This window comes from Copidosoma floridanum, unplaced genomic scaffold, assembly GCF_036245765.1.
Source record: "Copidosoma floridanum isolate Cflo_tuat_1 unplaced genomic scaffold, Cflo_Japanese_pri ptg000009l, whole genome shotgun sequence".
In the NCBI taxonomy this organism is placed as follows: Eukaryota; Metazoa; Arthropoda; class Insecta; order Hymenoptera; family Encyrtidae; genus Copidosoma; species Copidosoma floridanum.
The window spans coordinates 10,370,118-10,397,930 of NW_028321886.1; the positions used below are offsets into that span (position 1 = coordinate 10,370,118).

The 27,813-nt window shown below is 35.4% G+C and overlaps 3 protein-coding genes across 9 annotated transcripts; 1 reads left to right on the forward strand and 2 right to left on the reverse strand.

Moving 5' to 3' along the window:
- Positions 1–479: 479 nt before the first annotated feature.
- On the reverse strand, positions 480–14,158 carry LOC106638030 (poly(A)-specific ribonuclease PARN). 3 transcript variants are annotated; one of them, XM_089589421.1, is made up of 13 exons: positions 14,062–14,158; positions 13,607–13,971; positions 12,935–13,148; positions 12,570–12,848; positions 12,219–12,501; positions 12,000–12,121; positions 11,692–11,915; positions 11,547–11,616; positions 11,423–11,478; positions 11,255–11,341; positions 10,943–11,132; positions 2,854–3,002; positions 480–923 (listed from the first exon to the last, which is right to left on the reverse strand). In XM_089589421.1, exons 2-13 carry the CDS (start codon positions 13,623–13,625, stop codon positions 811–813), a joined length of 1,806 nt encoding a protein of 601 aa, XP_089445547.1. In that variant the 5' UTR covers positions 13,626–13,971; positions 14,062–14,158; the 3' UTR covers positions 480–810. The 3 variants fall into 3 exon arrangements, with proteins under 3 accessions (XP_089445547.1, XP_014206531.1, XP_014206532.1); XM_014351045.2 differs by lacking the exon at positions 14,062–14,158 and having other exon boundaries at positions 13,607–14,053; XM_014351046.2 differs by lacking the exons at positions 480–923; positions 2,854–3,002; positions 14,062–14,158 and adding an exon at positions 8,046–8,727 and having other exon boundaries at positions 13,607–14,052.
- A 1,722-nt stretch (positions 14,159–15,880) lies between these two features.
- On the forward strand, positions 15,881–26,000 carry msps (msps cytoskeleton-associated protein 5). 4 transcript variants are annotated; one of them, XM_089589810.1, is made up of 31 exons: positions 15,881–16,040; positions 16,134–16,411; positions 16,884–16,949; positions 17,168–17,361; positions 17,434–17,640; positions 17,715–18,013; positions 18,095–18,318; positions 18,399–18,593; positions 18,676–19,183; positions 19,255–19,412; positions 19,471–19,622; positions 19,703–19,921; positions 20,001–20,184; positions 20,248–20,445; positions 20,525–20,761; positions 20,825–20,987; positions 21,077–21,246; positions 21,320–21,484; positions 21,569–21,847; positions 21,923–22,126; positions 22,194–22,523; positions 22,610–22,818; positions 22,988–23,143; positions 23,386–23,562; positions 23,640–23,805; positions 23,884–24,042; positions 24,135–24,485; positions 24,571–24,747; positions 24,821–24,964; positions 25,041–25,227; positions 25,321–26,000. In XM_089589810.1, exons 3-31 carry the CDS (start codon positions 16,893–16,895, stop codon positions 25,440–25,442), a joined length of 5,991 nt encoding a protein of 1,996 aa, XP_089445936.1. In that variant the 5' UTR covers positions 15,881–16,040; positions 16,134–16,411; positions 16,884–16,892; the 3' UTR covers positions 25,443–26,000. The 4 variants fall into 4 exon arrangements, with proteins under 4 accessions (XP_089445936.1, XP_089445937.1, XP_089445939.1 ...); XM_089589811.1 differs by having other exon boundaries at positions 15,881–16,036; XM_089589813.1 differs by lacking the exon at positions 22,988–23,143 and having other exon boundaries at positions 15,882–16,040.
- Positions 26,001–26,141: 141 nt separating this feature from the next.
- Positions 26,142–27,625, reverse strand: ND-23 (NADH dehydrogenase (ubiquinone) 23 kDa subunit). 2 transcript variants are annotated; one of them, XM_089589814.1, is made up of 4 exons: positions 27,473–27,625; positions 26,676–26,931; positions 26,414–26,606; positions 26,142–26,337 (listed from the first exon to the last, which is right to left on the reverse strand). In XM_089589814.1, exons 1-4 carry the CDS (start codon positions 27,525–27,527, stop codon positions 26,206–26,208), a joined length of 636 nt encoding a protein of 211 aa, XP_089445940.1. In that variant the 5' UTR covers positions 27,528–27,625; the 3' UTR covers positions 26,142–26,205. The 2 variants fall into 2 exon arrangements, with proteins under 2 accessions (XP_089445940.1, XP_014206627.1); XM_014351141.2 differs by lacking the exon at positions 27,473–27,625 and adding an exon at positions 27,351–27,461.
- Positions 27,626–27,813: the final 188 nt, after the last annotated feature.

The window sequence follows — 27,813 nt, forward strand, 5'->3', positions numbered from 1 at the left end:
CATTGCCAGTCTGGCGGACTCTCAGACTCCATGCATAGGTATATTATATTATATCTAAACGCAGCCTGACTGTGACTGTCCATATACCTATCTGAAAAATAGGTGATGGCGCCAACCTTACGTACTGTGTATAGGTTATTATCTGCTTGTATATAAACAATCATGGTTTTTTTTCATTGTACGATTTTTATAAAGAGCACCACCTGACATTATCACAAGCGTTTCATCGTAGAAACTGTGGTACCCACATTCTATGTACGTAAGTAAATACACGAGATGGATAACCAATTTCTTCTGCAATTATAATAAAAATTTTCACAGCGCTTTGTTTTCAAAAATTTGCATTTTTCGTTAATTTGGTAAGTACAACAGTAACTTTGTAAAAATGTGCATGATTTTACATGATTCATTGTCTTTGTACTTAAAAATATATTTTGAGACCGATTGAATAAGTAGGTAAGTAAGTCAAAACATCAATGTTTTTTCAAGTTGGGTACTTGCGTTTATTTATTTTTCACTCAACATTTGAAAAATTACATAATTATAATTTTTTGATCTAAAAAGAATGGTGATGAAATATGAATAATGTATGAATTGAAAAATTTTAATTTAATCGTAGTAAGATGAGATTGGTTATTTTATTTTTATTTTAACTGTCATTGTCAAATTAATTTTGAAGAATCACATTTTGCGACTTGTTATAAATTTTTTTGGATTGCCACAATATCTCACATGTGAGGAATCCCAAAAGAAATAATTTTTTGCTTTCCTTAATTCTTGGGACTTGGACTGTGACGTATTGCGATTACTTTACGTCCACGTTTCATTTTCGGCAAACGACTTGCGACCGCCGTCATTTTTGTTTTGCAACAATTCTGTCTCTGAAGTAGCTTGGATGCGATTTCGCTTTCGTCTCCGTTTACCTGTGCACACAACGAGATTAACATTTGTAATTCATTATACAATTATAAGTTTGATAAAAAGTAAAATATTTAAATATTTACAGCACGTAAATGTCAATTTGTTGTCTCACAATGTATTTATATCACGTATCAAAAATTATTCGTATATTTATTTTACTACTTCATTTTTATTGCTAGTAACAGTTTAAAAATTATGTCATTACCAGTCTCCAAATATAAGTTTTCTATTCACTACTTTTGAGATGAGTAGGTATTTAAATTTAGCAAATAAATTATACATGACGATCTGAAACTGTCATCACGACGCGCGAAAATTTTTTTTTAGTAATTTGTATGTTCAGTAAAATAGCGGTCATTACAATAACAGATAAAAAGAAAAATAACCAAATAAGAATAAAATTGTGATATTGACGAATTTTTTAGGATGTTGAAAATGTATGTTTAAAAAAAAAAAAAAAAAAAAAAAAAAAATTATTTACTCAAAGAGATCGATTCGACAAATAAAATTTACAGGTATGAAGAATTTTTTTTTCATTTTTCTTATATATTGTGAAAAATAATTCTCTTCTTACGTACTAGGCGAAGTGTTGAAAAATGTATATACACTCACGTACAATTAAAATGGTCTAACATTTTTGAAACATGTATTATAAAATTATTTTAAAATGCAATACATAGAGCACACGTTTGTTAAAAATGGTTATTTACATCGTTACACTTAATGTTCAATAAAATGATAGAACTCAATTAAATATAATTTATTACATAACAGCACATTAATTTTTTTTTTTTGATCCGTAATTTCATGTATAAGGTACAGTGTTGTAAGAATACACTTACGCAATTGACCATGTGCCTATATAATTCGAATAAACTTCAAAGTAGGCTCTACACTCGGAAAATAAATCGATCAATCGTACCAAAAAGGTTTTTTTTTTTTTTTTTCAATAAACCAAAACAAAACGTAAGTAAGTATACCCGAAATTTTGAAAATCAAAGTATGGAGAAGTGTGAATCAATTTTGAGGAAAAAAAAAAAAAAAAAAAAAAAAATACATTAAGTGGATGAATAAACTTTGTGAACAAAAAAAGTTCAGCTATTGCATCGATGGAATCTATCAACCAATGATTATTCAACGAGAAGTAGATGTACAAAGAAAACTTTTGGGGTGTATCAAATAGTCGATGGTGCGTAATGATTATCCAGAAAAGAAAAAACAATGTCAAATACGCTGAACTATTGATGATGGGTGCGAAGTCATTGAGCAGGCGGACTCTGCATATGCCTCTTGGAGACGATCAACGACATCGGCAAGGGAGCCGCGGTGTTGAAAATATCGGTGTACATATACGCATAAAGGGAGGGGGTGTTGAAGGATCGGCAAAACTGCAGACTTAGGACAAGGTAAAAAAGTAAATGAGCACGAAGAGGCCGGCAAACTGCAGGAGGCGCGGAAAGGTGAACCAGCTAGCGATACTCGCCGGCCGGCCCCGCGCGGCCGACCTCCTCGAGCTGTTATCGCTCGGCTGCTGTTGTTTTTTACGCTGAAGCACGGCCTGATGGATTTTGGCGGTGGTTTTCTTGGGGCTGCGCGTGATTGCCTGGCACGCAACGGCAGCAGTGTCCCCGGCGTGGTTGTCGTCGTCGTCACCGTCGTCGTTACTGTCGTTACTGAGGATTTCGTAGCGAGTGCCCGCTGGTATTTTCACAGCGCCACGGCCCAACTTGATCGGCGTCTGCGCCCCGGCGAGGCTCGATGTCTTGGGGCGCGCCTTGCGCACGACATTAAACTTCTCCTCGAGGCGCGGCATCGTCAAACTCGGCTGCCCTTCCGCAACTGCTTTGTCGTTGTCGTCGTCATTGTCGTCGTAGTCGCCGTAGTCGCAGTCATTGTCCCCGCAGCGAGCCCCGAGTTTCGAATGGTCATTACCTGATGCCACCTCCCAGCCGTTCTCATCCCGACTCGGCGATGCCCCGGTGGAATCGCTAGCCGCTGGCTCTCCCTTTGCCGTTGCCGCCGCCACGGCTGTCGTCGACGTCGAGTCGCACCGATCCTCCTTCACCGGTGGGCTGTCTCTCCTGCAATGAAATACAATTTACTTGAAATAATTACAAGATTTCGTACATTTTTTCCCAGTTCCCAAACTTTATCATTCCCTCGCTACAATGAATAAGTAGATCGAGAAATCAGCATGTTTGTTGGATTCATCCGCTTGGGCAAAAACAAACAAACGGCAATGTTGTATCAGAAATAGTGAACATGCAAAATGAAGCAATTGACGACATGAAAATGTTTAGCGACGAGTAAAATGATAAAACCGTACCAACGGACTGTACGCGACGACCGATGAACTTTGGGCGCATAGAGGTTGAATCGGCAGATTAACCGGACAATGATGTTATGTGTTGTGTACGCATACGGGTACCGATCGAATACTCAATTGAAACCTCATTTCCGAATAGACGGGCCACGCAGTGTCGAGCAGGTGGCTAATATAATGTTTCAAGCGCCGATATTGATTAAAAGCATACTTTTTTTTTTTTTTTTTTTTTTTTTTCCGGTCCGTATACTTGATGGAGCTAATGAGTTTGGAAATGTTTAATACAGACCGACGTCGCGTATACTAATGTACGTACATATTATTTATCCGAAAGCCACATATATTATATCGCGATAGTACCTGCTCACCACGTAACGATCACGCCGTAGGTACCTATGAGAATTATCGCGCACAATTTGAGGATAATAACGTTCGCGTATCTTTATAGGGTACATTACGGAAAGAGATCAATGTTCGATCAATTTTTTTGTATTTTATCAAGCAAAATGGTAAAATCGTTTGTTCTTCGGTACCTATTAAACAACAAATCCCCCCCCTCCCTAATGGCTATCGCAAGCGGCAAAAAGGGCGGGGCTTGGCTGAGTTATATCCCCCAATTATACCTACTATGGTCTATATATAGATTTGCATTACCTGTGCGCGGCTCATACGCGGGTATACTTGTGAAGCGGGGAAGTGGAGGAAACAAGAGAGAGAAGCGAGGGGGGGGGGGATCACTTGGGTGTACAGTTCGTTATATTCAGCCAAGACAACAACGGAGCAAAGTGCATTCTTAAATTATCTTGCGATCGGCGTGCGCTGCTGCTGCTGCTGCTGCTACTGCTGTTACGGAAAAATCGGCGCAACCGGGCTCGTGCCGTACAATACGCCTACTTGTGTACGTTATGGCATTGGAGCTGCCGAGCTCGCGTGCACGGGTCATTAGTCACGAGCACCTGGAGTACCGAAAAAAGAGCCACACCATCGCCAGAGCCACAATATTATTATACCTATACTTATATATGTATATGTACTTACTTACTATTTAAGAAGAGCCAAGAGAGTGTCAACCAAATATTTTTTCATCACCACTCCACTGACCATTCACGGAGTAAGTAGGTATACCATGTATACAGGTATGATATCGAGAAAATAACAGAAAAATTATGGCGATTGCAGACTGATTTATACAAGTGTCTAAGTATGTGTATATATATATATATATATAGAATACTCCCGAATAATGTATATACAGCCAATAGTTGCAAACAAGCAGTACTGATATATGCATACTTACACACTTGTATAAATATATATACACACATGCACACATAATACCGATATCATACATATGCATACGAATGAAATGTAAAGTTTATACTCTTCAAAATACAATTAAATTTTTGAGTGTGTAATATACTTAATATAACCGATTCATTCGGCACATCGTCAAGGGAATACTGCACATTAATTTTATTACAGCAAGACTGCATCGCCAGCTTCGGTATACCTACATATAAAATTATAATCGATGTGGATGAACGCCTTCGGACGAGCTATCTCAAAGATTACGTATTAATTAAAAAAAAAAAAAAAGCTGTAACTTTTGATTAAATTGATACAATCAATTATTTGGTCACGGGCAATCGGTATATTTAGGTATAAAATTTTTATAAGCTGTGAAAGTTATGACGAAAAACGAGGTTTCCTTCAATTTCAAGTCATGATGATTTTACAAATATTTATAACAAAGATAGCAAAGTGACATATTCCGTTGAAACCTGCCAAGATATTTGTGTTTACAACATTTTCGCTATATTTTAAATGTTTTCTGTCGTTTAAATGAAGGAAACTCCATCCTTATACATGAAATTCAAAATTAGTTTGAAAATTGTTTTTTTTAAAAATTGCGTTTACGTTTATTTACGATTATTCCTCTAAATAATAAAATATCGACTTTAAATTTAAAGGAATTATTGCTCTTACTCTGGAATTCCAATTAATTTAATATATATTTTTTCGATAACTACATTAAATTTTCGTTAAATATTATTTATCATTGTATATTATATAGGTATAGAGAGATATATTTAATGTCACTGAGTGACATATTTTGTAAATACTTACCTCACCATAACTCATGCACATTTTATATTGTACCTAGTTTAAGTATACATAACTGTTTGTCCATCATATTCATTAATGTATAACAATTTTCCCAAAAGTAAAAGAAAAAGCTAGCAAGCTCGATAAAAATGATCAAAAATTAAAAAAAATTGATTATTTCGATATTGAGGTGACACAGCTGCAAAGGGAATGAAAAATCTCGGATGATCGATTCAAGGGAAGTCGAAGGAAAAAATAAGCGTACCTAATAATAAAAAATAATAAAAAAAAAAAAAAAAAAAAAAAAAAAAAAAAGAGAGGGATGATAAAAACAAAGGTGCATTCATAGGCAAATAATAATGAGAACAAAGAGTCTGATATGCATATAGTATCGGGTATATATAGGGTGTGTACCTACCTTGTACGTATAGTTTTATGAACGTACTATGTATACACCAGATTCACGCGCACGCGTATATATATATATATATATGTAGTATGGAGAGCGGCAGAAGAAGAGGAGGAGGCAAAAAGAATGTAGTATTAAGTGCATAAATCTATCTCGTGAATTTCTGATTCAAGTCCAGTGAGGCAGGCGCTCTCTCCAGAGTACTATATTATTATGTACTTGTGGCGATATGAGACCAACGCATGTACCTACGTAGGTATTGTACCTATACAGCTCAATGTACCTACACGTACTGTATAACGCGGGGTTTAATAGGTGAGGAAGTGCATAATATAGTACCTCTCTCGGGAGCTCCTTCTTTATCCTCTGCAACCGGTTTTGCGCTTGTACGCGAGCCATACCCACAGGACCAAAGTAAATTATATCTACATCCTTACGCGTGACACTTACTTTTGCAATATCATGCCTACACGCGCGTGTGCTCGTACCTACCTTTGTATTTATACATTTGTAATAAAGTTGTCAAGACTCTCAACTCCCTCCACCCATCGTCAATGATGCATTTACGAAATTCGTATAAACATTTATTATAGGTACCGAGATTCCGAGTGTGTAGAATATATTCTATGGTAATTATTGTGAATCAAAGCGAAAGAAAAGCAACGTTTTTTTTTTTTCCAATCGAGTAAAATCACTGGAAATGTGAAAAACGGAACTCGATTGGCGCGTGACAAAATTGTTGAATACACGTCCAACCGAGAGACCTATTACTCCAAGGGAATATTGTTAGGTAGGTACATACAGGTACACACGTAAATATTATACTTGTCGCCGCCTCCTCGATTGGATCACGCACTTTTTTAAAGATTGATTTTCCCCGCCCGTGGTGTCGTAGATTGAAAAATCAATTTGTTAAAAAGGTATTCAAATACGGTTTTTTTTTCCTTCTTTTTTTATTATAAAAAAAATTTTTTTTTTTTTAATTGAAAAATCAGGCACTATTATAGTACTCGAGTTTTCACAAGTGGGCCAAGTTAATGAATCGATCGTCAAGATGTTTATCGGTTTTGAATTTATCAAGCACGACGATGAAACAATAAAAAAAAAAAGTGTAGTGCTGTAAAGTCATGACGCATAAACTTTTGGGCGTTCTCGTGCTCTTTTATTTTCCAATGGTGCATCGTGCACGGTCCCTCTCTTGCGGAGTATTTCAGCTGATCAACGTGATTTTTTTCATAAAATTGCGTCATCGTGGATTTTGGGCGTAACGCATACAAGGTATACAAGACACGCACGAGTGCTAAATTGAACAAGTTTTTCCCACCGTCGCCCCACGAGTAGACACTTTTTTCTCATTTTACTCCAACTCCATTACCTTTTGATCATATCTGCTCCAGGTACAGAAGCAGATCTTTTTGCGCAGGCAGTTTAAACTAGGTATAGGTTGATTGCATCGTTCCTTTTTTTCTTTTTTTTTTTTTTTTTTTTTTTTTTTTTTTCTTTTTCGTTACAGGCCGCTAAAAACTTTTATTCTATTTCCAAGGTAGCAACAAGTAAAATACTCGAAGAGGGATCGTGCACTTGATTATTGTATGTAGGTTAATAAAAGAACACATAAACCATTTTTTTTTTTTTTTCAATACTGTTAAAAAGTTTATTCGTACGAGACTCTTCGTCATAATATAAATTTCATAATTCAACATCTTTTTCAATACTACACATTCATAAATTTCTTTAAAAAAAAAGTTGATATAAATATATCACAATTAAATTTTCACATATACATACGTATATGTGTAAGTGTGTGAGAGTGTGAGTGTATAAAAATCGACAAAAAAGGCACTAAAATATCTATACATATGTATATTAGGTACAGATACGTATGTAGTAAATATTTTACATTTGTTCTTGTACAAAATACTGAATGAAGTTTAATAATATAAAATTAACAGATAAGGCACCAGGCGTGTACTTGATTTGTAAAAAAGTGTACAAACGAGTAAGTATCGACAAAGCGTACAATACATATACACGTATACAGTATAGGTATAATATAATTGTGTGTCGTTATTTACGTCGATGCTGGGTTACGCGTGCTTATCTGCAAATATAACTTATACCACATATCCACGTGAGCTACAGTCACGTAAATGCGTACACATAGGTATATATATTTATTTACATTCTCTCGTATGATGCTCTACAATGAGTTTAATGCTCTAGTGCCCAAACCATCATCATCATCGAAACGATTCACTTGGCACGCAATAGGTATATCGGTCATGAAAAAAAAAAAAAAAAAAAAAAAAAAAAAAAAGGAGAAAAGTAAAGAAATTAAGCGCTGCGCACGCGACGGCCTTTACAAAATTAATAAGTAGCATGCAACGAGATATTACACAGCCACATGTATGTAAATAATGATGGTAATAGTTATAATAATAATAATAATAATAATAATAATAATATTAATAATCATACACGAGCACTTAATGATTCGTCGCACTTACAACGATGTACTCAAGGCCTTGCGAAATCGACGGATCTTTCTGAGGTGTACTTAAATAGTTTTGCATACGTATGTACATACCTAACATATTATAAAATCTGCGCATATTTGTATAAATATGTGTATTCACGCGCGCGCGCGCGCTACAGCAGAAATTGCGGAAATCAAGCGCATGTAAGAGGCGGTCGCCTATAATGAGACTAGTTTTATGCAATAACAAATATATGTATAATACATACATACACATTTAAAAGACAAAAATCGGAGGGATGTGTACTTCGCTCTCGAGATATTTATGGAGCAATAGAGCGAGTAATGTTACGATGGTAGTTTGAGGAGCGATGATGCGTGAGGATGTGTGTTTGCTGGTTAAATTGTTGTTGTTTTAAAGCAGAGTGCAGTGCCGCCAATCGGGCGATCGGCTATTTCGCCCCGATCGCGACTGCCTTTGACTTTTTTTTCCTGAAAAATCAAACAAACACAAATTGTATGTTAACACATTGGGGAGTGCTACGTGCCTTTTCATATTGCACGAGGAGAGGGAAGAGATGCAAGGAACCTTCGGTAACTCATTAAGTACTTATGTGTGTCCTCATAGCTTTGCAAAACCAACCGACTCGAGTGGATTCGGGTTAAGACAAATGGTCCTTTAACGTTTTTTTTTTTTATTTTTTTATTTTTTTATTTTTTTTTATTTTTTTTATTAACTTTTCTCGGTATTTTTCGATTTTGTGCCTGACAAAAAAAAAATTGCAGGCTTTTCCGAGATGCATTTCCTAAAAACTAATTTTGGGATAAGCTCGAACCAACGCGAGCACGCCGTGGGCCTTTTATCGTAATGTGGAAAAGTAAAAAAATATTTTTGGATTAGCAAGCGACGTTTTGATCATTGCGTCCACACACATTACATGCCTGCCGGTGTCAAATGGTCAACTGTAAGGAACGTTGAAATCGAAGAGTTTTGTGTTCTGAGAATGTCAGATGTATAGAAAAAAAAAAAACATTGCACACATGTGGACGTTGATTGGAGTTCAATTCATCCCACATATTCGGAAAAGTTTTAAAATAAAAATTTGAGAAATCGCACCTCACGCATCGAATAATTGCATTTTGCGTGAATTAATCCCTCCCCCCCTGCGGATATCAAGTACGTACGTGTGAGCTATATATATTCAAATGCGGATGCGTTGGAGAGTATCCTGTGCTAGAAAAAGGTAAACTAAAAATAACAAAATCCCCTTTCGACCGCATAATACTTGTATCATGTAGTATGTACGGTGTGTTGATACGTTATAAGTTTAGTACACTAGCAGGAAGCAGCGAGCGGGTGTGTGTGTGTGCATGTGCACAAGAAAAAGAGTAGAAGAAGGTAGGAGGTGAGATTTTTTTAGAGAAGAAAGCTGCAGAAGCACCAAGGGAGGAGATGGTATCCTTATGGTAGCAGCGGACCATAATCACGAGTACCTATACCTCTGCCAAGGAGGAAGAGGAGGCCAAACTGGAAAGCGAGGGCAGCAGCATAGTGGAGAGAAAAACAGGAAGAGAGAGAGAGGTGGCTAGGAAGCTGCTACGACTCTCTGAAGGGTTTAAACATGCGCGTGAGCACGAGGCACAAGTTATTATGGTAAAGCGGAGAAGCGCGAAAAGCACGAAAGGAGATTCCTCTCGTTGCTGTATAGCTCTCCTACACGGTGCAGCTCAACTGTATGGTAGGTATTACTCTTTACTCTCTCTCTCTCTCTCTCTATACATGGCTTGGTTGTACCTACTTCTATCTCCTCGAGCGCTTTTTCCCTCTTCCCCGTGTCCTACTACCACTACCCACTGGATACCACATGCACGCGTCGATGCTATTTATTCTCGTCTTGTTAGTTTTTTTTTTTTTTTTTTTCCAGATTATTATTATTTTATTATATTCAACGCCCACCCCATGAAAGTATTAGAAAAAGTGATTAAATTCCGAATTGAACACAATTTACAAGTCATCAGTTAACAATTTTGTAAAAACAGAATCACTTCATTCCGATCAAGTACAGTTTATCATTAAATACTTAAAAAAAAAAAAAAGCGACAGTTAATAATTGATGACAAATTGTACTACAAGCAAATTTATTCTAGTTTTATATAACTAAAGAGTTCTAAATTGTGTTTAATTGGAGTTTTAACTTTTGGAGAAAAAAAATTTTTTTAACAGCCACGCCACAGAAACGATTTGCTCTGCGCTTATCACGTACATTTTATAGCTCTTTTAGGGTATGGCTCTGACTCTAAAATTACCAAGTTTATACCCAACAATCGTACTAATTCTAGTCTTGAAACAAACCAATTAATCCTTTTTTTATTTTCTTCCATCGCAATCAATGTACATAACAGCTTATACATGTGTACAAGCTTTGTTAATCGAAAAAAATCAAAGTATCTCAGTAACTTGTGATTTAATATTCATAATTTTTTTTTATTTCTCAAATATCTTGTTGCCTGAAGCAACAGTGCACCATCAATCTTACCGAAATTTTATCAATAAAAGGGTACAGCTTACCTTACCGATAATTGCTGTGCAATGTACAAGTTGCACGAGATATTTTGATTTTCGGACTTTGACTTTTAAGTGAACGACTTGTCAAAGGTGCATTAAAAATTTATGAATTATAATGGTGACAACTCAACAACTACTTACTCGGAAATTTTCCTTTTTCGCTCCGATTTGATTGGTTTTTCATTTTCTAAACTTGCCTGATGATCAACATACTTTTGAATATTGCATTGAGTTGATTTGAAGAGGTTTTTTATAACCGCGTTGACCTGCTCGCGTCTGTATAAAGCGACATAAGCTGTAGTGTCCGATAACCAAGAAACATAAGCTCCTCCTGAATAAATATATTATGATCATTTTGTTCTAATATGTTTTTGTTGACAACTTTCATCTCATCTTATTGGTATTACATTGCTACAAAAATGTACACACTGTACTTTACTAAGTTTAGCTTACCATATGGACTGAAAAGTTGCGAGAGATCACTTATTTTCCACTGTTTGGGGAAAGTTATATGAAATACATGATCTCTACTTGGATTTGCTAAAATTCAATATTACAGCTTGTTTTTACGTTTTTTTCTTGGTTTAAAATTGAAATATTTTGCAAAATGACAACACTTACGATCTTTGCCTGTGAGATTTATGTATGGATAATCTTTTAATCTCGATATTAATAATCTGTAAAATAATAATTTAAAAAAATCATATGCACAAGAGGTAAACTGTATTTCAAACATTTAACCTACTTATTAATGTAAGGGTTCAATAAAGGAGAGTCTGCCAATACTGTTGACACATGTAGCTTTTGTAAGGAACCTAAAATATTAAGAATTGTTTATATTTTACGGAATAATCGATAATATACATTTTTAAGAGAACATTCAAACTTACCAAGTCTATCACACAAAGAGATGAAGCAAAGTCCAGTGATGTATGCATCATAACCAGCTTCGTGTAATTTATCGTTATTTAAGGTGTAACTTCGGTCTCTTACATCTTCCGTTTCGGGTAGTTTGAATGGAGAATTTTGTATTGTTTCTAATAAGTGATTTAGCACCGAGGGAACAGAGTCTTTGAATTGAGAAGATTGGCAAACAATTTTCGTATCCAAAAGCCTATAATTCAACAACCAGGTAAGTCAGCACATAAATGTTTATTTATTTTCATCCAAGAAAAGAAATGTCATATTACTCCAGCACCTTGGAAAAAGACTGTGAACCAGGTTTTTAAATTCCTTGTAGCTTTCTGGCAATGGGCCAAAAAATTGATGAATTATGTGACATAGATCCAAAAGCATATTATGTCCTACTACTAATTTTCCCTATTAAAAAAAAAAAAAAAAAAAAAAAAAAATGCCTTTAAAATCAGTACATAACTGAAAAATGAAAAAATAAATAACATTTTAACAGAAATCTTACTGTCGCAACAATTTTCTTTAAAAGAGCACTCAGTCCAATGGCTTCTTGTACTTGAAGATTTTCTTTTTCTTTCCTTTCAGCTTCTCTAACTTTTTCTTCATCATCCGTACCTACTTTATAAGCAACAAGATATGCATTTCCATTTTCATTTTTGCCTTGCAGTTTGATTTTATTTGGCCACCTTATTTTGACTTCTTGGTGAGTGAGTCGTCTAATGAAAGCATTACATTTGTCTATTATGAATTCTTTTTCTTCAGAGTCAACAAAATTATCTATCTTAGAACTGTAATAAACAAAAATCTATAAAAATTAAGATAAAAAAAAAAAATCCTTTAAATTTATTGCACTTACCAGATTTCCTCAATTTTTGACTTGTCTTGATCAGGAATTGGAATAAGATCAAATTCATCTTCATCTCTTGCCTTTTGTTTTTCTTCGAGTTTTTTATTTAACTTTTCTTCTTCCTCTTTCGTTAAATAGGGTATGCCATATTTAAAAAGTTTATTGAAATCAAAACCTTGATTTGCTAAAAAAGCTATGGATGAAGCTTGACATTTGAATCTACAGTCAGGTGTTGTTCTATTGAAAGACTTTGGAAATACATAAAAATTGTATGATCTTTGACTGTACCTGAAATAGGTTTTGAAATCAGTTTTTCTCTCAACTTTCCATTTAATCAAGAAACCACGGGGAGAAAAAAAAGTAAATGCTCATACTTATTAGTGGCAGGATTGTGAGTGAAAACAGATAAACCAAGTTGCACGAGAAGAAAGTCCATAGAGCCAGTTCTCAATTTGGCATAGTACTGGGCAGGGGTATCAAAAGCACTGGCATCTGGTCCTGAACTGAGCCCGGTAAATTCACCATCAATTGCCAAAAATGTTGCATTGTCCAAGACATCATCCAACTCAGTTAAGATTTCTTGGAAATCTAAAAGGTCAACAATTTTAAAGTTTATGTGCCGAATGTAAAAAAAATGGTTAACAAAATAAGGTAAAATAAGGTTGTAAGTACTTGAAATCGATTGTAAGAAAAGGCAGTAAACAGTACTTAATTAATAGCTACAGAATGTGAAAGCAGAAGGTACATGGGTATTTTTTTTGGAGCACCATTGCATCAGGACCATCAAATTTATCGATGCAGCAGTTTCAACATGTGATCTTGAGGCAAGAGTTATTAAATTGTAAAAATATTTATGTAATATTCAAGCAAGCAAGTATACGTGAGCCTCCATGGTTTATCCGGTTGGAAAGAGCGCGGGTATTTGGTCACATAAACGAACTTGCTGGAGGTTAGTTTAAACGAGCATGTGAACCAACAGAGAAAATACAAGTATGAATAACGGCGAGGACAAAAAAGGCACGAATGAAAATATGTCTAATGCTCACTGATGCAAGTAACTTCCATGGTTGCCGCTGCGGTTGGTACATTAATTCCACGCACGGATTTTCAGGGTCACGCTGCTCGGTGTCTCGTCGTTGGCGTACAAGGCCTGGTTCATGTGATGATACAGCCGCAGTCTAGGGAGTCGTCGGGCATGTCTTTTGCATGAAACTCTTCTCCGAGAGTGCGCGTTTGTCGCGGTATATTTATTTCTCTTGGGTAGTCCTGTTACTCTTAAGTAGCTGCTATATACTTATAATATATCACTACTTATCCGGCCTGTAGTGTCTGCACATCTAAGCAACAGCGCTGTTGTGTGTCGTCGTACTAGGTATGCGCGTATGATCGTCGCTCCGCGGAGTTGCCGGAGCTGCAATGCAACAATTACCTATATACTAGGTATGGTGAGATTGGTGAGGGCCTTATGTCGGCCTGATTCAATGTTTATTGTTTTATTTACGTGCAGTATTTTCACTCTCGTGACGTCATCAGCGCAAATATGGCAATTGTATATATTAGGTTTGTTCATTTATCCACCTTGGAGCGCTCCGAGCGCTCCCCGATCCATAAATGAACGCGAGTTATTTACTTCTTTGTCGGAGAACTCGGAGACCTCAGGGACATCTTAATACTATATAGGTATACTCACTACAACTGCTCAGTGTTTAAAAACATCAGTTGTGTATGTCTCGGAGGCCTCCGAGTTCTCCGATAAAGAAGTAAAGAACTCGTGTTCATTTATAGATCGCTCGGAGTGCTCTTAGGTGGATGAATGAACAAACTTTTTTTTTGTTGCGTTGTAGGTTGTATAGAACCAAGAGCTGAGGCCTGAGGGTGGTCAAAATCTTAACCAGCCGCCACTCTCACCAGAATTGAGGAACTTTTTATGACTCGTGGAGATCCAAAATATTTTGGTCATATTTCATTTTGGTGAAGAGTTTTGTTGATATTTAAGAAGTGCCACATGGTCTATTTTATAAACCAGCTGCAATTGAAACCAATGGACAGATAATCAAATGAAGTCAACATATTCGGTTGACAACTTTTTATCTTCTATCTATTAATATAAGTTGCGGCTGGTTTATAAAATAGATCATGTGGCACTTCTTAAATACCAACAAAACTCTTCACCAGAATGAAGTATGGCAACAAATATTTCGGATCTCCACGAATCATGAGGTTCATCAATTTTGATAAGAGTGGCGCTGGCGGCTGGTGAAGATTTTGACCACCTTCTGGTCTCAGCTCTTGGTCTTTAAAGGAACTTAAGAACTCTATGATTGGACAAAATTTATCGACTGTGTCGCGTACACGCTGAGCAGCTGAGAGTCGAAACGGTTAAATCCAAGCGCAGTGTTTTAAGTAGGTTCTGTTCTGTGTTGATTTGTCTAACTTAATTTTAAGGACGTTCGGTAGAGACAGAACCCTGTGATGAATCTTTTTGAAATTTGAACCAGACGTTTTTATTTTTGTAACAATGAAGTTGTTAAAATTTTAAGAGGTTCGTCTGTTTCGTTTCCGAGATATTGAATTTCAAAGTTCAGTCATTTTAACACGGTCGCTTATGGGGAAACCTATAAAAACTCAGTTTTAAAAAAATTGGCGTGTGAATGTCTCCAATTTTTTTATACGTCACAGATAATGTTATTAACTATATGTACACAAAGTTTCGCGATGATCATCTGATTAGTTTATAAATAAAAAAATTAAATAATAGTTCGACAAAAACGTAACGGCAACGTCGCAAGAAGCGGGAAATTCAAAATGTTCCAGGACGTAAATCAGTAAATATTTGAATATTATGGTAGATATTTAGGTATTTCTGTATAAAACACAAGTTTATATATGTGTGTGAGATGTATGTAGATAGGTTCCTCCCGTAGTACCCGTTACCCGTACCCATAACAAAACAATGTATTATAATAACACATATGTATTTTTCTTAATAAAATTTTTAATTTGTAATTTTTATACAATACAATTTTTTCACACAAAATAACAAAATCATATGCTTGTAGTAATTGCAGAGACTAGAGTCTGTCTTAATTATTTAACATATCACTTTCAATGAGACTTTTCAAATCACATAAAAATTCAAGAATTTTATTTACATTAGCTACGAATATAATTGTATGTACATATATCTGTCACAAGCCTTTTTACTTATTTACTCGTTTTTATTACATTTTTATAACGAATAAAAATCAAATACTTACATCTATAGCACAAATACATTACAAATATACACATACGCTGCCCGCTGCCGTAACCAACGCAGCAGACATTGCCAAGTCTTCACTCATCGCTACCTTCCCCTTGCCCCGCAAGTGGTTACCGCCGCTATCTCTACCGAACGTCCTTAATACGAATAGGCTTGTAGGATCTGCTAGGAATGTAATATGTTACTTCATCATCTGCAGTTGTCAAATCCATAAGTAGGTATGAAACCACATCTGATTTCGCCAACTCCATTTCACGAGTTAGGTTACGAGGATAAAAACGTACTTTTATTGATTATTGTTGTTATTATAGCCTACCTAGCTACCTACGTACTTGCACTTAAGAGTCTCAAAGTCGTAAGGCCGTGACTGATCGTGAGTGTTGTGACTCATGATTATTGTCGTGAAGGCTGAAAGTTGACGGTGTGGTACCAGGTGATACTGCGGTGGGAGTTGGTAAGGATCTCCGTTGTCGTCTCTGCCAGAGTCCAATCGACTTCCGAGAGGCGTATTTTAAATTCTTGGGAAGACTCGTAACGGACGACGGTATACTTACCACACGATTTAAAGTGTTGTATTATAAGTGCAAGGGTAAGTACTACAAGTACTAAATAATAATAAGCATCAAGACTTATCAAGGTAAAATGCAAACTACCGGGTTATATACGTTGTATCCAATAACTCAACTACACGCGGGAACGTATGTAGATATGCGCGCGTGAGCGTGAATGTATATACAGAGTACCTAACAATATAGAGTTTCTCACACACTTCTCATGTTCTAAGTCCGCAATCTCCGCAACTCTGTACAACCCGCAGTCTGCATTGTCTTCATCATAAATTTTACACGGGACCACTAAGTATACTTATTGCAAGCGCACTCTTAGCTGTTTGTAAGTTTGTTTTTCCTAAAGTTGTCCATTTTGTCTATTCAGCTAAAATATACTTGGTCTACATTCTGGCCTCTGGTTGAAAGACTTTTTTTCACGACCCTTTAAAGAAAATCTACTTGGTATTTAGTCTTATATCTGAATCTTGACTCTTTTTGCTCTTGCTGTTATAGTTGCTGAAAATGGAGGAGGATACTGAATTTCAAAAGTTACCTGTTGAGGATCGGGTCGTGCACAAGGTACGTCTTGTTGAATCACTGTTCGACAATCAGCATCGTGATTATTATTCTTAGAACACGTGTTTACGTACACTCATCTGACATGGCATCTGTACCATTAAGCCTTTTGAGTGAAATAAACACGGAGACAGACAATTTCTATAAAGTTAACATGTATATGTACGTATGTAGCTCAACTTGGCAATAACTCGCTGATTGTTGAATTTGTTTGTTTGTAGCTATGGAAAGCTCGATTGCATGGATACGAAGAGTGCACAAAAACTTTTAGATTAATTGACGATGAAAAGTCACCTGAATGGAACAAGTATCTTGGCCTTGTCAAAAATTTCGTCTCCGACAGCAATGCTGCTGCACAGGAGAAAGGTCTGGAAGCAGTGTTGGCTTATGTAGAAAGTGCTGCAGCTGCTGGAAAGTGAGTTTTTCTTTTGAAAATCAAAATTAATTTAGATGAACTTGTGACAATTGTTAAGTTTTTTTTTTCCAGAACAACAAGCGAAGTTGTCAGCAGGATTGTTTCGAAATGCATCGCAGCGCCTAAAACAAAAACTAAAGAGCTAGCTGTGCAAATAATATTGATGTACATCGAGATAGAAAAGCATGAAACTGTTCAAGAAGAACTGATGAAAGGAACTGAAGCCAAAAATCCAAAAATCGTATCAGCATGCATATTGACTCTCACGCTTGCCCTTAAGTACTAATTGATTATTTATTTATTTACACATCTATTTGTTTATACTTTTCATTTTAACAAATCAATTTTTTTAGGGAATTTGGTCCCAAAGTTATCAATGTAAAGCCAATAATGAAAAAAGCACCATCATTGCTCGAGGATAGGGATAAAACTGTCCGTGATGAAACGAAAGCTTTGGTTGTAGAAATTTATAGATGGATCGGAGAACCTTTGAGAGCTCAGCTAAACACTTTGAAGGCTGTTCAGATATCAGAATTGGATGTTGAGTTCAAAAATGTTTCTTCTGAAAAGGCTGTTCCCACTAGATACTTGAGATCTCAAAAGCCCAAAGTATCATGTCACGTTGATCATAATGTTGGGGAAGGAGACGAAGGTAGTTTTTTTAGAGAAAAAGTTACTTTGATTTTTTAAAGAGGAAAAATTCACTTATTCATCAATACGTATTATTTTTCAGATGACCAAGCCGATTATGGAGATGACGATCAGCCTGAAATAGATCCGTACGAGTTATTAAGCCCCGTGGATATTTTATCAAAGCTTCCCAAAGATTTTTATGAAAAAATTGAATCTAAAAAATGGCAAGATCGTAAAGAAACTCTTGAAGCTGTAGAAGCGTTGGTTAAAAATCCAAAGTTGGAAAATGGGGATTATGGAGAAATGATTCGAGCTTTGAAAAAAGTAACTAATTTCACTATGACACAGATTAAATAAACCAAAAGAACGATATTAAGACTAAGTTTTTACTCATTAATTTTTAGGTAATATCAAAAGATTCCAATGTAATGGTAGTAGCTTCGGCCGGTAAATGCTTAACAGGATTAGCCAGTGGTTTAAAAAAACGATTTCAAAACTATTCATCAGCTTGTCTTCCTGCGATCTTGGAAAAGTTTAAAGAAAAAAAACCAAATGTTGTTTCAGTTTTAAGAGAATGCGCAGATGCGATATTTCTTAGTGTAAGTATAATACGAACGACGTATAAAAATCATGAAAGATAATTAAAATGCTGTGCAAAACTATATTGGCTTCCGTCAACAGGTAAATGTCGAATTAATTTTGGAAGACGCTTTGGCAGCACTTGAAAATAAAAATCCATCCGTAAAGGCTGAAACTGCGGCATTCTTGGCTCGTTGCTTTGCGAGGACGCCACCGTCCAGTCTGAATAAAAAACTATTAAAGGCCTATACGGGACCGCTACTAAAAACTCTTAACGAGCCGGATCCATCCGTAAGAGACAATAGCGCTGATGCGCTAGGGACAGCAATGAAATTGGTGGGTGAAAAAGCAATGTCGCCTTTCCTCGTCGATTTGGATAATTTAAAAATGACCAAGATCAAAGAGAGTGCTGAAAAAGCAACAATTCTTGTCAAAATTACAACGGAACGTAAAGCACTGCCGAGCGAAAAATCGAGTGTCACAAGGAAGGCTGCTGAACCTTCAACAAAAAATGAAGATAGCGATGCTAAAGCAAAGAGGCCAAAAACTGCATCAACCAAAAAGACCGCTGTAGGAAAAAAACTTGCTGCTTCATCCGTCACCAATTTGAGTATGAAATTTATAATCGTTTATCGCCAATATTTGAATGGAGTTTATTTTAAAACGAACTTTATATTACAGCTAATCCGAAGAAGTCTTCATCAAAAGCTGTAGAAAAAAATTTGAGTAATGAAGAAGTTGATGAAATGGCCGCAGAACTCTTGCCGGTAGAAGTTTTGTCGGGGCTTGTCGATGCAAATTGGAAAACACGATTAGTTGCTGTCGAACAGCTGAATGAAGTAAGAAATTTATCATCAAAATTTCAGAATTCATCAATTTATTTTATTTAATTTTTAGTTTGTGCAACAAATGGATTCTTCGCGAGTATCCACTCAACTTGTCTTAAGAGTTTTAGCCAAAAAACCAGGTTTCAAAGATACTAATTTTCAAGTTTTAAAGTTGCGCTTGGAGATTGTAAAAACATTGGCGGAAAATCATCAATTTTCAAAGTACGGAGTTTTTAAATTAAAATTAAAATCGATAAGTTAAAGTTGTTAACTGTTTTTTATCATTGTAAAAATATTTGTAGTATTTTGACCGAGTACTGTTTAATGGATATAACGGAAAAACTAGGCGATGCGAAAAATAGTGCAACAGCCGCAGATACATTAACAGCTATTGCGGAAGCTACGAGTCTCGAATTGGTATCAAACGAAGTTATGTCTTTTGCATTTAATCAAAAGAATCCAAAAGTACAGCAAGAAACGCTGCTTTGGTTATCCAAAGCATTGACTGAATTTGGTTTTATGTAAGTCGAATAACTATTGAAGCTATTTTTTTTTTATTTCCCACAGTGCAATCACAAGAGAAAAAAAAATTTTTTTCAGAGTCAATACGAAATCATTAGTCGAAAATGTCAAGAAAGCTATAAGTGCGACAAATCCAAGCATTAGAACAGCTGGCATTACGTTAGTGGGTACCATGTTTTTATACATTGGAAAGCCATTGCTTACTTTCTTCGATAATGAAAAGCTAGCGTTAAAACAACAAATTGAGCAAGAATGCGAGAAGGTAATTCAGAAAACGTAAGTTTTACTCAATCGATCGAATGATTTGAATCGTTGGTTTAATTAGTTCAAAGGTGAAACGCCACCCACGCCAATTCGAAAAACTAAGGGAAAAAAAAGCCCAATTCAAGATGACGATAACGTAGATATGGACGATAAAGAATTTACGACTCAAGTGGAAGTTAACGACATGATACCAAGAATAGACATCGGTAATCAAATAACAGAAGCTCTATTGAATGAATTATCTGACAAGAATTGGAAGGTACAAAAAATTATAAACACTTTATTTCTATTGCTCAAAATTACGATATCCAACATGTACGTAATTACGTGGTTTGTAGGTCCGAAATGAAGCTCTCCAGAAAATCAGTAATATATTAAATGAAAATAAGTTCATCAAAGGCTCTCTAGGCGAATTACCACAAGGATTAGCTCACAGATTGATTGATAGCAATAGCAAGATTGCACAAGCTACTTTAGGTATTTGTGAGAACTTGGCAACCGCCATGGGATCACCGATAAAACAGTACATTCGAGCACTTTTTCCTGGATTCTTACAATGTTTAGGCGATTCAAAGGTTTAACTATTACTGATTTAAATTAATTACCCATTTTTCTACATTATCGCATTATTATTGTAGGCCTGGATTCGCACTGCTGCTATATCTTGCATGAATACTTGGGTAGAACAGTGTGGCTGTAAAGAGTTTTTCGAAGGTGAGATGGTAGGAGACGCCTTGAAATCAGGATCACCAACTTTGCGAAATGAACTATGGACTTGGCTTGCCGAAAAATTACCTGCTGGTAGGATTCATTTAAATATCGATTTATGGAAAAATTGCGAGGATATGGAAGGTGAATTTATTAATTTTTTTTTTTCCCCCCCATTTTAGCAGCCCCTAAGCAAATTTCTAAAGAAGAACTTGTAATATGTTTACCAATATTATTCAACAACTTGGAAGATCGTAATTCCGATGTTCGAAAGAGCGCACAAGAAGCTGTACTTGGATTTATGATTCATTTGTCGTACGAAGCCATGGTGAGGCAAACGGAAAAGTTGAAGGTAAACCTCATGCATTCATCAAATGCTGAAAAAATACATTTCAAAAAAATAATTTTGTTGAACTATACTTTAGCCTGGCTCAAAGACTGCTGTGATTGGCGTTTTGGATAAGATTCGTCCAAACATGCCCATCAAACCGTTACCTAGTAAGAAGTTGGCATCTGATGATGCTGGTGGCCATAAGGTTGTTAAAAGTGGTGGTGCCGTTAAAGCTTCAAAGACTGCTGTTAAAACAAAAGTAAGCAAACAATATGTTGAAAAATACTTGAAGTTTAAAAAAAATGTACCAGTCTCTTTCAATTGAATTGTATCGACTGCTTAGGGTGCTGCTGCAACCAAACCTGCGGCTGGCGGCGCTCGTAAAAAGGAAGATGACGTTGATACGAGTCCCCTGCTGTCCGTAAATAATATGAAGCATCAGCGATCAATCGATGAACAAAAATTGAAAATTTTAAAGTGGAACTTTACAACACCGAGGGAAGAGTTTGTAGATTTGTTAAAAGAACTAATGTCGACGGCAAGCGTTAATAAAACGTTGATGTCAAATATGTTCCACTCCGACTTTCGTTATCATCTCAAAGCTATTGAATCCTTGACGGAGGTAATGTCATATTGACGTTTGTTACAATTGAAAATTTATCGAAAAAATTTGATAATGGTTTTTTTTTGTCTAAAGGACTTGTCTGACAACAGCAAAGCTTTGGTCTGTAATTTAGATTTGATATTAAAGTGGCTCACTCTGCGATTTTTTGATACAAATCCATCCGTGCTTTTGAAAGGATTGGATTATTTGCAAATGGTCTTCAACATTTTGATAGAAGATCAATACCACATGCTTGAAAATGAAGCTGCATCATTTATTCCTTACTTGATAATTAAGGTTAGCAATGATTTCCACATTTCAATACTTTATGGCTTTTAATTGCTTATTACAATTCATATTTAAGATTGGAGATCCAAAAGATGCGGTTAGAAATGGTGTCAAAGCTTTATTCAAACAAATAGCCTCAGTGTATCCTGTTAGCAAATTATTTTCTTATGTTATGGACGGCTTAAAGTCTAAAAACGCTCGACAAAGAACAGAATGCTTGGATCAATTAGGATATCTAATTGAAAGCTACGGTGTTGGGGTTTGTCAGCCATCTCCCTCAGCAGCTCTCAAAGAAGTTGCCAAGCAAATAGCTGATCGCGATAATTCCGTAAGAAATGCAGCTTTGAATTGCATAGTTCAAGCCTACTTCTTGGAGGGAGAAAGAGTTTACAAACTCGTTGGACAGGTACCGCCATGTTTTTCAGACAAGAAACTTTTTTTCTTTTTCTTACCACCTGTATGTAACAAAAAAATTGTTTATTTTTTAATTAGATCTCTGAAAAAGACCAGTCCCTACTGGATGAAAGAATCAAGCGAGCAGCCAAAAATAGACCAACCAAAAGCGCGACGATGACAAAAGCAAAAGCTTCACCTGTACAGGTACCCATTTCCAGTAATAATGACATTAATGAAACGGATGAAGAGCAATACGACGACGATGAACCCGAAGAAGAACAAGCAATAAAAGGAGAAAATGATGAGTCAGTATACTCCTTTTATCGTCATCATTTTCAAATATCACTATTATACTTGAATCTTAGTATTTATCTTGTTTAAATCATGCCAATTTTCGCTCTATACCTTTAGTTAATTAGTATAATGTATGAGTAAAATGAATCAACTTTTTTTTAATTTTACTATTAAAATTAGAATAAATAAAGGAGGGAAAGGAAAAGACTCGGATGAATTGGAAATCACTTTGACTTGCAATAGTGATAAAATTTATTATGAAAATGCAATGTCAAAAGAAGAATCTGATTCTTCCGCGAAAGCTTCATGTGAAAGTCAACGTGACAATCATGAAAAGTTTGTTTTTTTTTATCTTATTTTTTTTTTTATGTCAAATGGTGATGGGTTCTGTGTAATTGAATGCAAGCAAATCAATCCGTCACAAGTGTCAATCTTTTTCTCTCTTCGAATATTTGTTACTCTCTGTTTTGTCAGTATTTTTTCAGTGTTTTGGAATTACGTATAAACGTGCTGTCGCATCTATTTTTGTTAACCCAAGAATTTCTTGTCATTGATTAATTTGTTAATTATCTTTGTAGAAATGTACCATTGTATCAGCCTCAAATAAAAGTATCGGGACCATTTGGATTAGACATGGAATTGATACAAAAAATAGAAACGAGCGCACCTGTGAAATGTAGAGTACCAAAACTTCTCGAGACGAATGTAGATCTAAACGAATCGGTGGAAACATTGAATCCCACTCATCAAAGACAGTGAGTGAACTTTTTTCGTTACTAATTTACCAAAAACAACAAAGTGCTAATCAATTGAATTCTTACCGTTTTCCTAGGATTATTCCAATTTCACCTCCAAAACTACTAATACCAAATTTATTGGAAAATACATCGCCATTGAATTCGTCCATGGGAAAAGAGGACAGCCTAGAACGAACTGTCCTTGGAATGGCAAGCTTAGACCTAACGACTGCTATTCAATCTATGAACGCTATGGAGTCTGTTAGTATGCGTTTAAACATGATTAAAACAATTTCATTACTTTTGAATGTCATTAATATGTGATTTTTTAATACTTAGTTTTTGAAATCGTATCAAGTATCTATGTTGAAAACTAAAGAGGATAAGTTTATTAGCTCCGTTAATATGCAGCTGAAACTTTTGCAAACTTATCCGTTGCATCAAGGAAGTACCCAAGTATCCAAGGGTTTCAGGACGACCTTTATGATTATATTGACGGTAAGTGGTTATCCAAAGGTTCTTAATAAAAAATGCACATCTTGCATCGAGTGAGCATACATCAATCAATCAACTAAATTTATTCTTGATAGTTTTATGACACTGGTATCTTGGGGAAAAATGTGCCCATGTCGAATCTCAGAGATCTCGTGGATCAGATGATTGGATTTTTAGCTGAAAATAAGCTCGAACGTCTCAACGATGCCGAAGCGTATATTCGAGTTATCAATACAATAGTTTTGAAAATAATCGACAATTCAGACCACACGACAATCATATGCGTACTTGTGAAATTACTGCACGAGCGTGCAGATTCCAGTGGTCCAGCTAAATATGAAGATCTCATTATGAAATGTCTATGGAAAATCGTCAAGACAATACCAAATTGGGCTGGAGAATTGGACTACGACACGATTCTTTTGGAAGTACACAACTTCTTTAAAGTTAGTAAAACTAAAATTTTAAAATGTCCTGTGCTTGTAATTAAATGTACTTATTTATTTATTTTTTGTGCAAAACTCATTTCAGGATTATCCAACGTCTTGGTGGAAAAAACAAAAGAAACCGGATACGCCGATGCGAACGATTAAAACAATACTTCATGGTATGACAAAAGTAAAAGGCAGCACGATTTTAAGTCACTTGACGCTAATAAATAACAGTAACGAATCGGAACTACGTTCTTATTTGATGAGATTAATCACAGTACGTAATTAATTATACAATGATAAAAGACTTATTCAAGGACTTTTACTTGAGTCGTATAAATCTTTTACAGAGCTTCAAACCAGACGATGCGGTCAACAATAAAGCAACAGCAAAATCCAGCAATCATCAAAGTCAAAAGCACGTTTCAAAGTACACGCAGCAGCAATTGTCTGAAATTTTTAAAAAAATTGGATCAAAGAATCAAGCTGACGAAGTATGGGTTTATTAGCCGTGTAACCATTTAATTAAAAATTATATTCATTCAATAAAAAATGTTTCGGTGTTTTTAGGGCCTAGCACAATTGTATGACTTTAAACTACAGTATCCAGAGGCAGATGTACAACCGTTTTTAGACAGATCGCATCAGTTTTTTCAAAACTATATAGAACAAGGACTAAAAAATATAGATACGACAAGAAAAAATCAGAATCTCTCAACAGAAATACAAGTAGTTAATAATCAGCAGCACAGTATTGGTAGGCATTAAAGTCATTTGATTAAAATTTTTTTTTTTTTTTTTTTTATTGTTTTCATGTTTAACGAGTGTGATAATCTTATTTACCGCGCAGACGGACTTAGATTAGGGAGCATGAACCAAGACGGAAAAAATATAATGGATCCATTACATAGGCTGGAAAGACTGAGAGCTTTGGAAGCTCGAATGAATCCAAGTCAGTCTAATCATGCATGAACCTGACGTAGGATTGAAGAATATTTGTATTTAATTCCATAGACAATCTTTGGTGATTACATTTTTAACAATTGCAGCAAGTTAACTTTTTCAAAGAGTGGTTACAATAGTTGTGTATAGTTAATATTATAAATTATGCTGTTTGCGTGTCTGTTTGTGATAAATTTAATAATTGTAATTTACTCGAGAAATCTTAGTGCACGTTGTCAATTTTTATTGTCTTTAAAAGCGATTGAACTATGTATTTTTTCATCCAGTTGACTAGTTACGTTATATGCTTGTCGTTCTTTTAATTATTGTGTAAAGCTATTGCCACATTGTATATGCAATATATATATATAATATAGTAATCGATGAATAATACTTGAGTCGGATAATGCGGTTCAACGTCGTAAATAGTTACGTTTAATTCCTTGGTATTTTCTTTTTTTTGTTTTTTTAATAATTCAAAGCAATGATACCCATCGAATTGAACCTTGCTACTTGAGTGTATGATAATTACATATTTCTTTTAACTATTTTTTATTTTTATTTTAAATAAAAATTAGAATATAATTAGACAAAGCATTGATATTTCTTTGACTTCTTTACAATGATTTTTCCCTAACCAAACTTTTTGATTTTTTTGAAAAAGCCATTTATAATTTCATAACTATGCTGTATTACTTAATGGTAACGAAATAATTTAATAAGTAAATACTTGTTTGACACAAGAATTTATTCTACAACTTACATTTCAAGGGAAACTAGATTAAATTTTCTTTTAGCGATACAGATGATCTGCATGCAAATTAACAGCTATTTCCGACTCCCATTTGTCACCATTATTTAACAATTTTTCCTTATTATACAACAACTCTTCGTGCGTTTCTGTTGAAAATTCAAAGTTTGGTCCCTAAGGAGCAAATATGATTTTAAGTATACAATCGTACCAAATGCAGCATGATAAAATTAATAATATATATGATTACCTCGACAATGGCATCAACAGGACATGCCTCTTGACAGAAACCGCAATATATACATTTAGTCATGTCAATATCGTATCTAGTCGTGCGCCTTGATCCGTCTGCCCTTTCCTCGGCCTCTATGGTAATAGCTTGAGCTGGACAAATGGCCTCGCAGAGCTTGCAAGCAATGCATCTTTCCTCTCCAGAAGGGTACCTGAAGGTGCATAATTGTGAAAAATTTTCAAACATGGATTATTCGGGAGTCAAACAGCAGTAAACTCACCTTCTCAAGGCGTGCTCTCCCCTGAACCTTGGACTGAGAGGACCTTTCTCAAAAGGATAATTAATAGTGGCGGGTTCCCTGAAAAAATGAGTCAATGCCATGCCCATTCCTCGAAACAACTCTTGGAAAAACATTGAAGCCACAGCTTTGTCCGTTATATTTTTCCATGTATCCTCTTGTTCAGGATTGACAATGTAATACGCATTTCTGGCAGGGATCCTTAATATTCTGGGAGCGAATCGCCCAAGAGTAAAAACTGCAATATGCATGAATTTAAAGGTAAGTATCTATACAAACCATCAAAGGAACGTCGATTGATGTCACACGCATCAAGTAAATAAACACCGTGAATTGATGAGTACACTAATGATGTTTGGTGCACATTAACATCATTCCGTTTATGATGTAATGTATGTTAAAAAAAAAAAAAAAAAAAAAAAAAACTAAAACTCTAGTCTAAAATTAAATTGTCGCAATTTGTCCAAAAATCTATTGGGTAGATACTATTGACAATAAATGGATGAAAATGATAAACACTCGATGGATTAAAATACAGAAATAGCATCATCGGTTCGAGGTTAATCTTGGTAAATTGAAGCTTTTTTGACACTACAATAATTAAACTCGATAACAATGTCAAATCACTTGGAAAAAAGAAAACAATGAAATCCCTACCTTTTGTAGGCAACATTTTTAGAATTGACTAAGTGAATAAAATAAGGAATCGTTAAACAATTTAAATAATAAATTTTTGGCTACGCAGCAAACGTGCAGCAGCCCTGCTTTACGTTTGTTACACAGAGGTGCAGATTTGCAGAATGCGTCAGAAACTTCTTCCCCACCCCCCACCATCTCTCACACTCCGATTGGACGTGTCGAAGAATAACTCTTTTTTATTCACCATCACATGTGATGAATTAGTGGACAAAAAATTTATTGAAAAAATGAAAACAGCGCGAAATGTAAACAAAGCAATATACACATGTGGTTACATACTTGTATGACAAAAAAAATGGGAAAATCTTAGGGGTAGAAGATAATTTGTAAACTTGACGCAAATAGCACAAACAATGTCAACTTTTTATCTTCTATCTGTTAAATTAGTTGCGGCTAATTCATAGTACTTGATCTGCTTGAT

What these genes read in the sequence shown, in the direction of transcription:
- msps (XM_089589810.1), top strand. Translation starts at nt 16,893, where the DNA reads ATGGAGGAGGATACTGAATTTCAAAAGTTACCTGTTGAGGATCGGGTC. An exon ending in ACTCTCACGCTTGCCCTTAA is followed by an intron (nt 17,641 to 17,714) that starts GTACTAATTGAT and finishes CAATTTTTTTAG; the next exon opens with GGAATTTGGTCCCAAAGTTA. An exon ending in CAAAGAATCAAGCTGACGAA is followed by an intron (nt 24,965 to 25,040) that starts GTATGGGTTTAT and finishes CGGTGTTTTTAG; the next exon opens with GGCCTAGCACAATTGTATGA.
- LOC106638030 (XM_089589421.1), bottom strand. An exon ending in TAAAGAAAATTGTTGCGACA is followed by an intron (nt 12,122 to 12,218) that starts GTAAGATTTCTG and finishes TTTTTTTAATAG; the next exon opens with GGAAAATTAGTAGTAGGACA. An exon ending in CGAAAAAGGAAAATTTCCGA is followed by an intron (nt 3,003 to 10,942) that starts GTAAGTAGTTGT and finishes ATTTCATTGCAG; the next exon opens with GAGAGACAGCCCACCGGTGA.
- ND-23 (XM_089589814.1), bottom strand. Translation starts at nt 27,527, where the DNA reads ATGGTGGGGGGTGGGGAAGAAGTTTCTGACGCATTCTGCAAATCTGCA. An exon ending in GGAGAGCACGCCTTGAGAAG is followed by an intron (nt 26,607 to 26,675) that starts GTGAGTTTACTG and finishes ATGCACCTTCAG; the next exon opens with GTACCCTTCTGGAGAGGAAA. An exon ending in CTGTTGATGCCATTGTCGAG is followed by an intron (nt 26,338 to 26,413) that starts GTAATCATATAT and finishes TTTGCTCCTTAG; the next exon opens with GGACCAAACTTTGAATTTTC.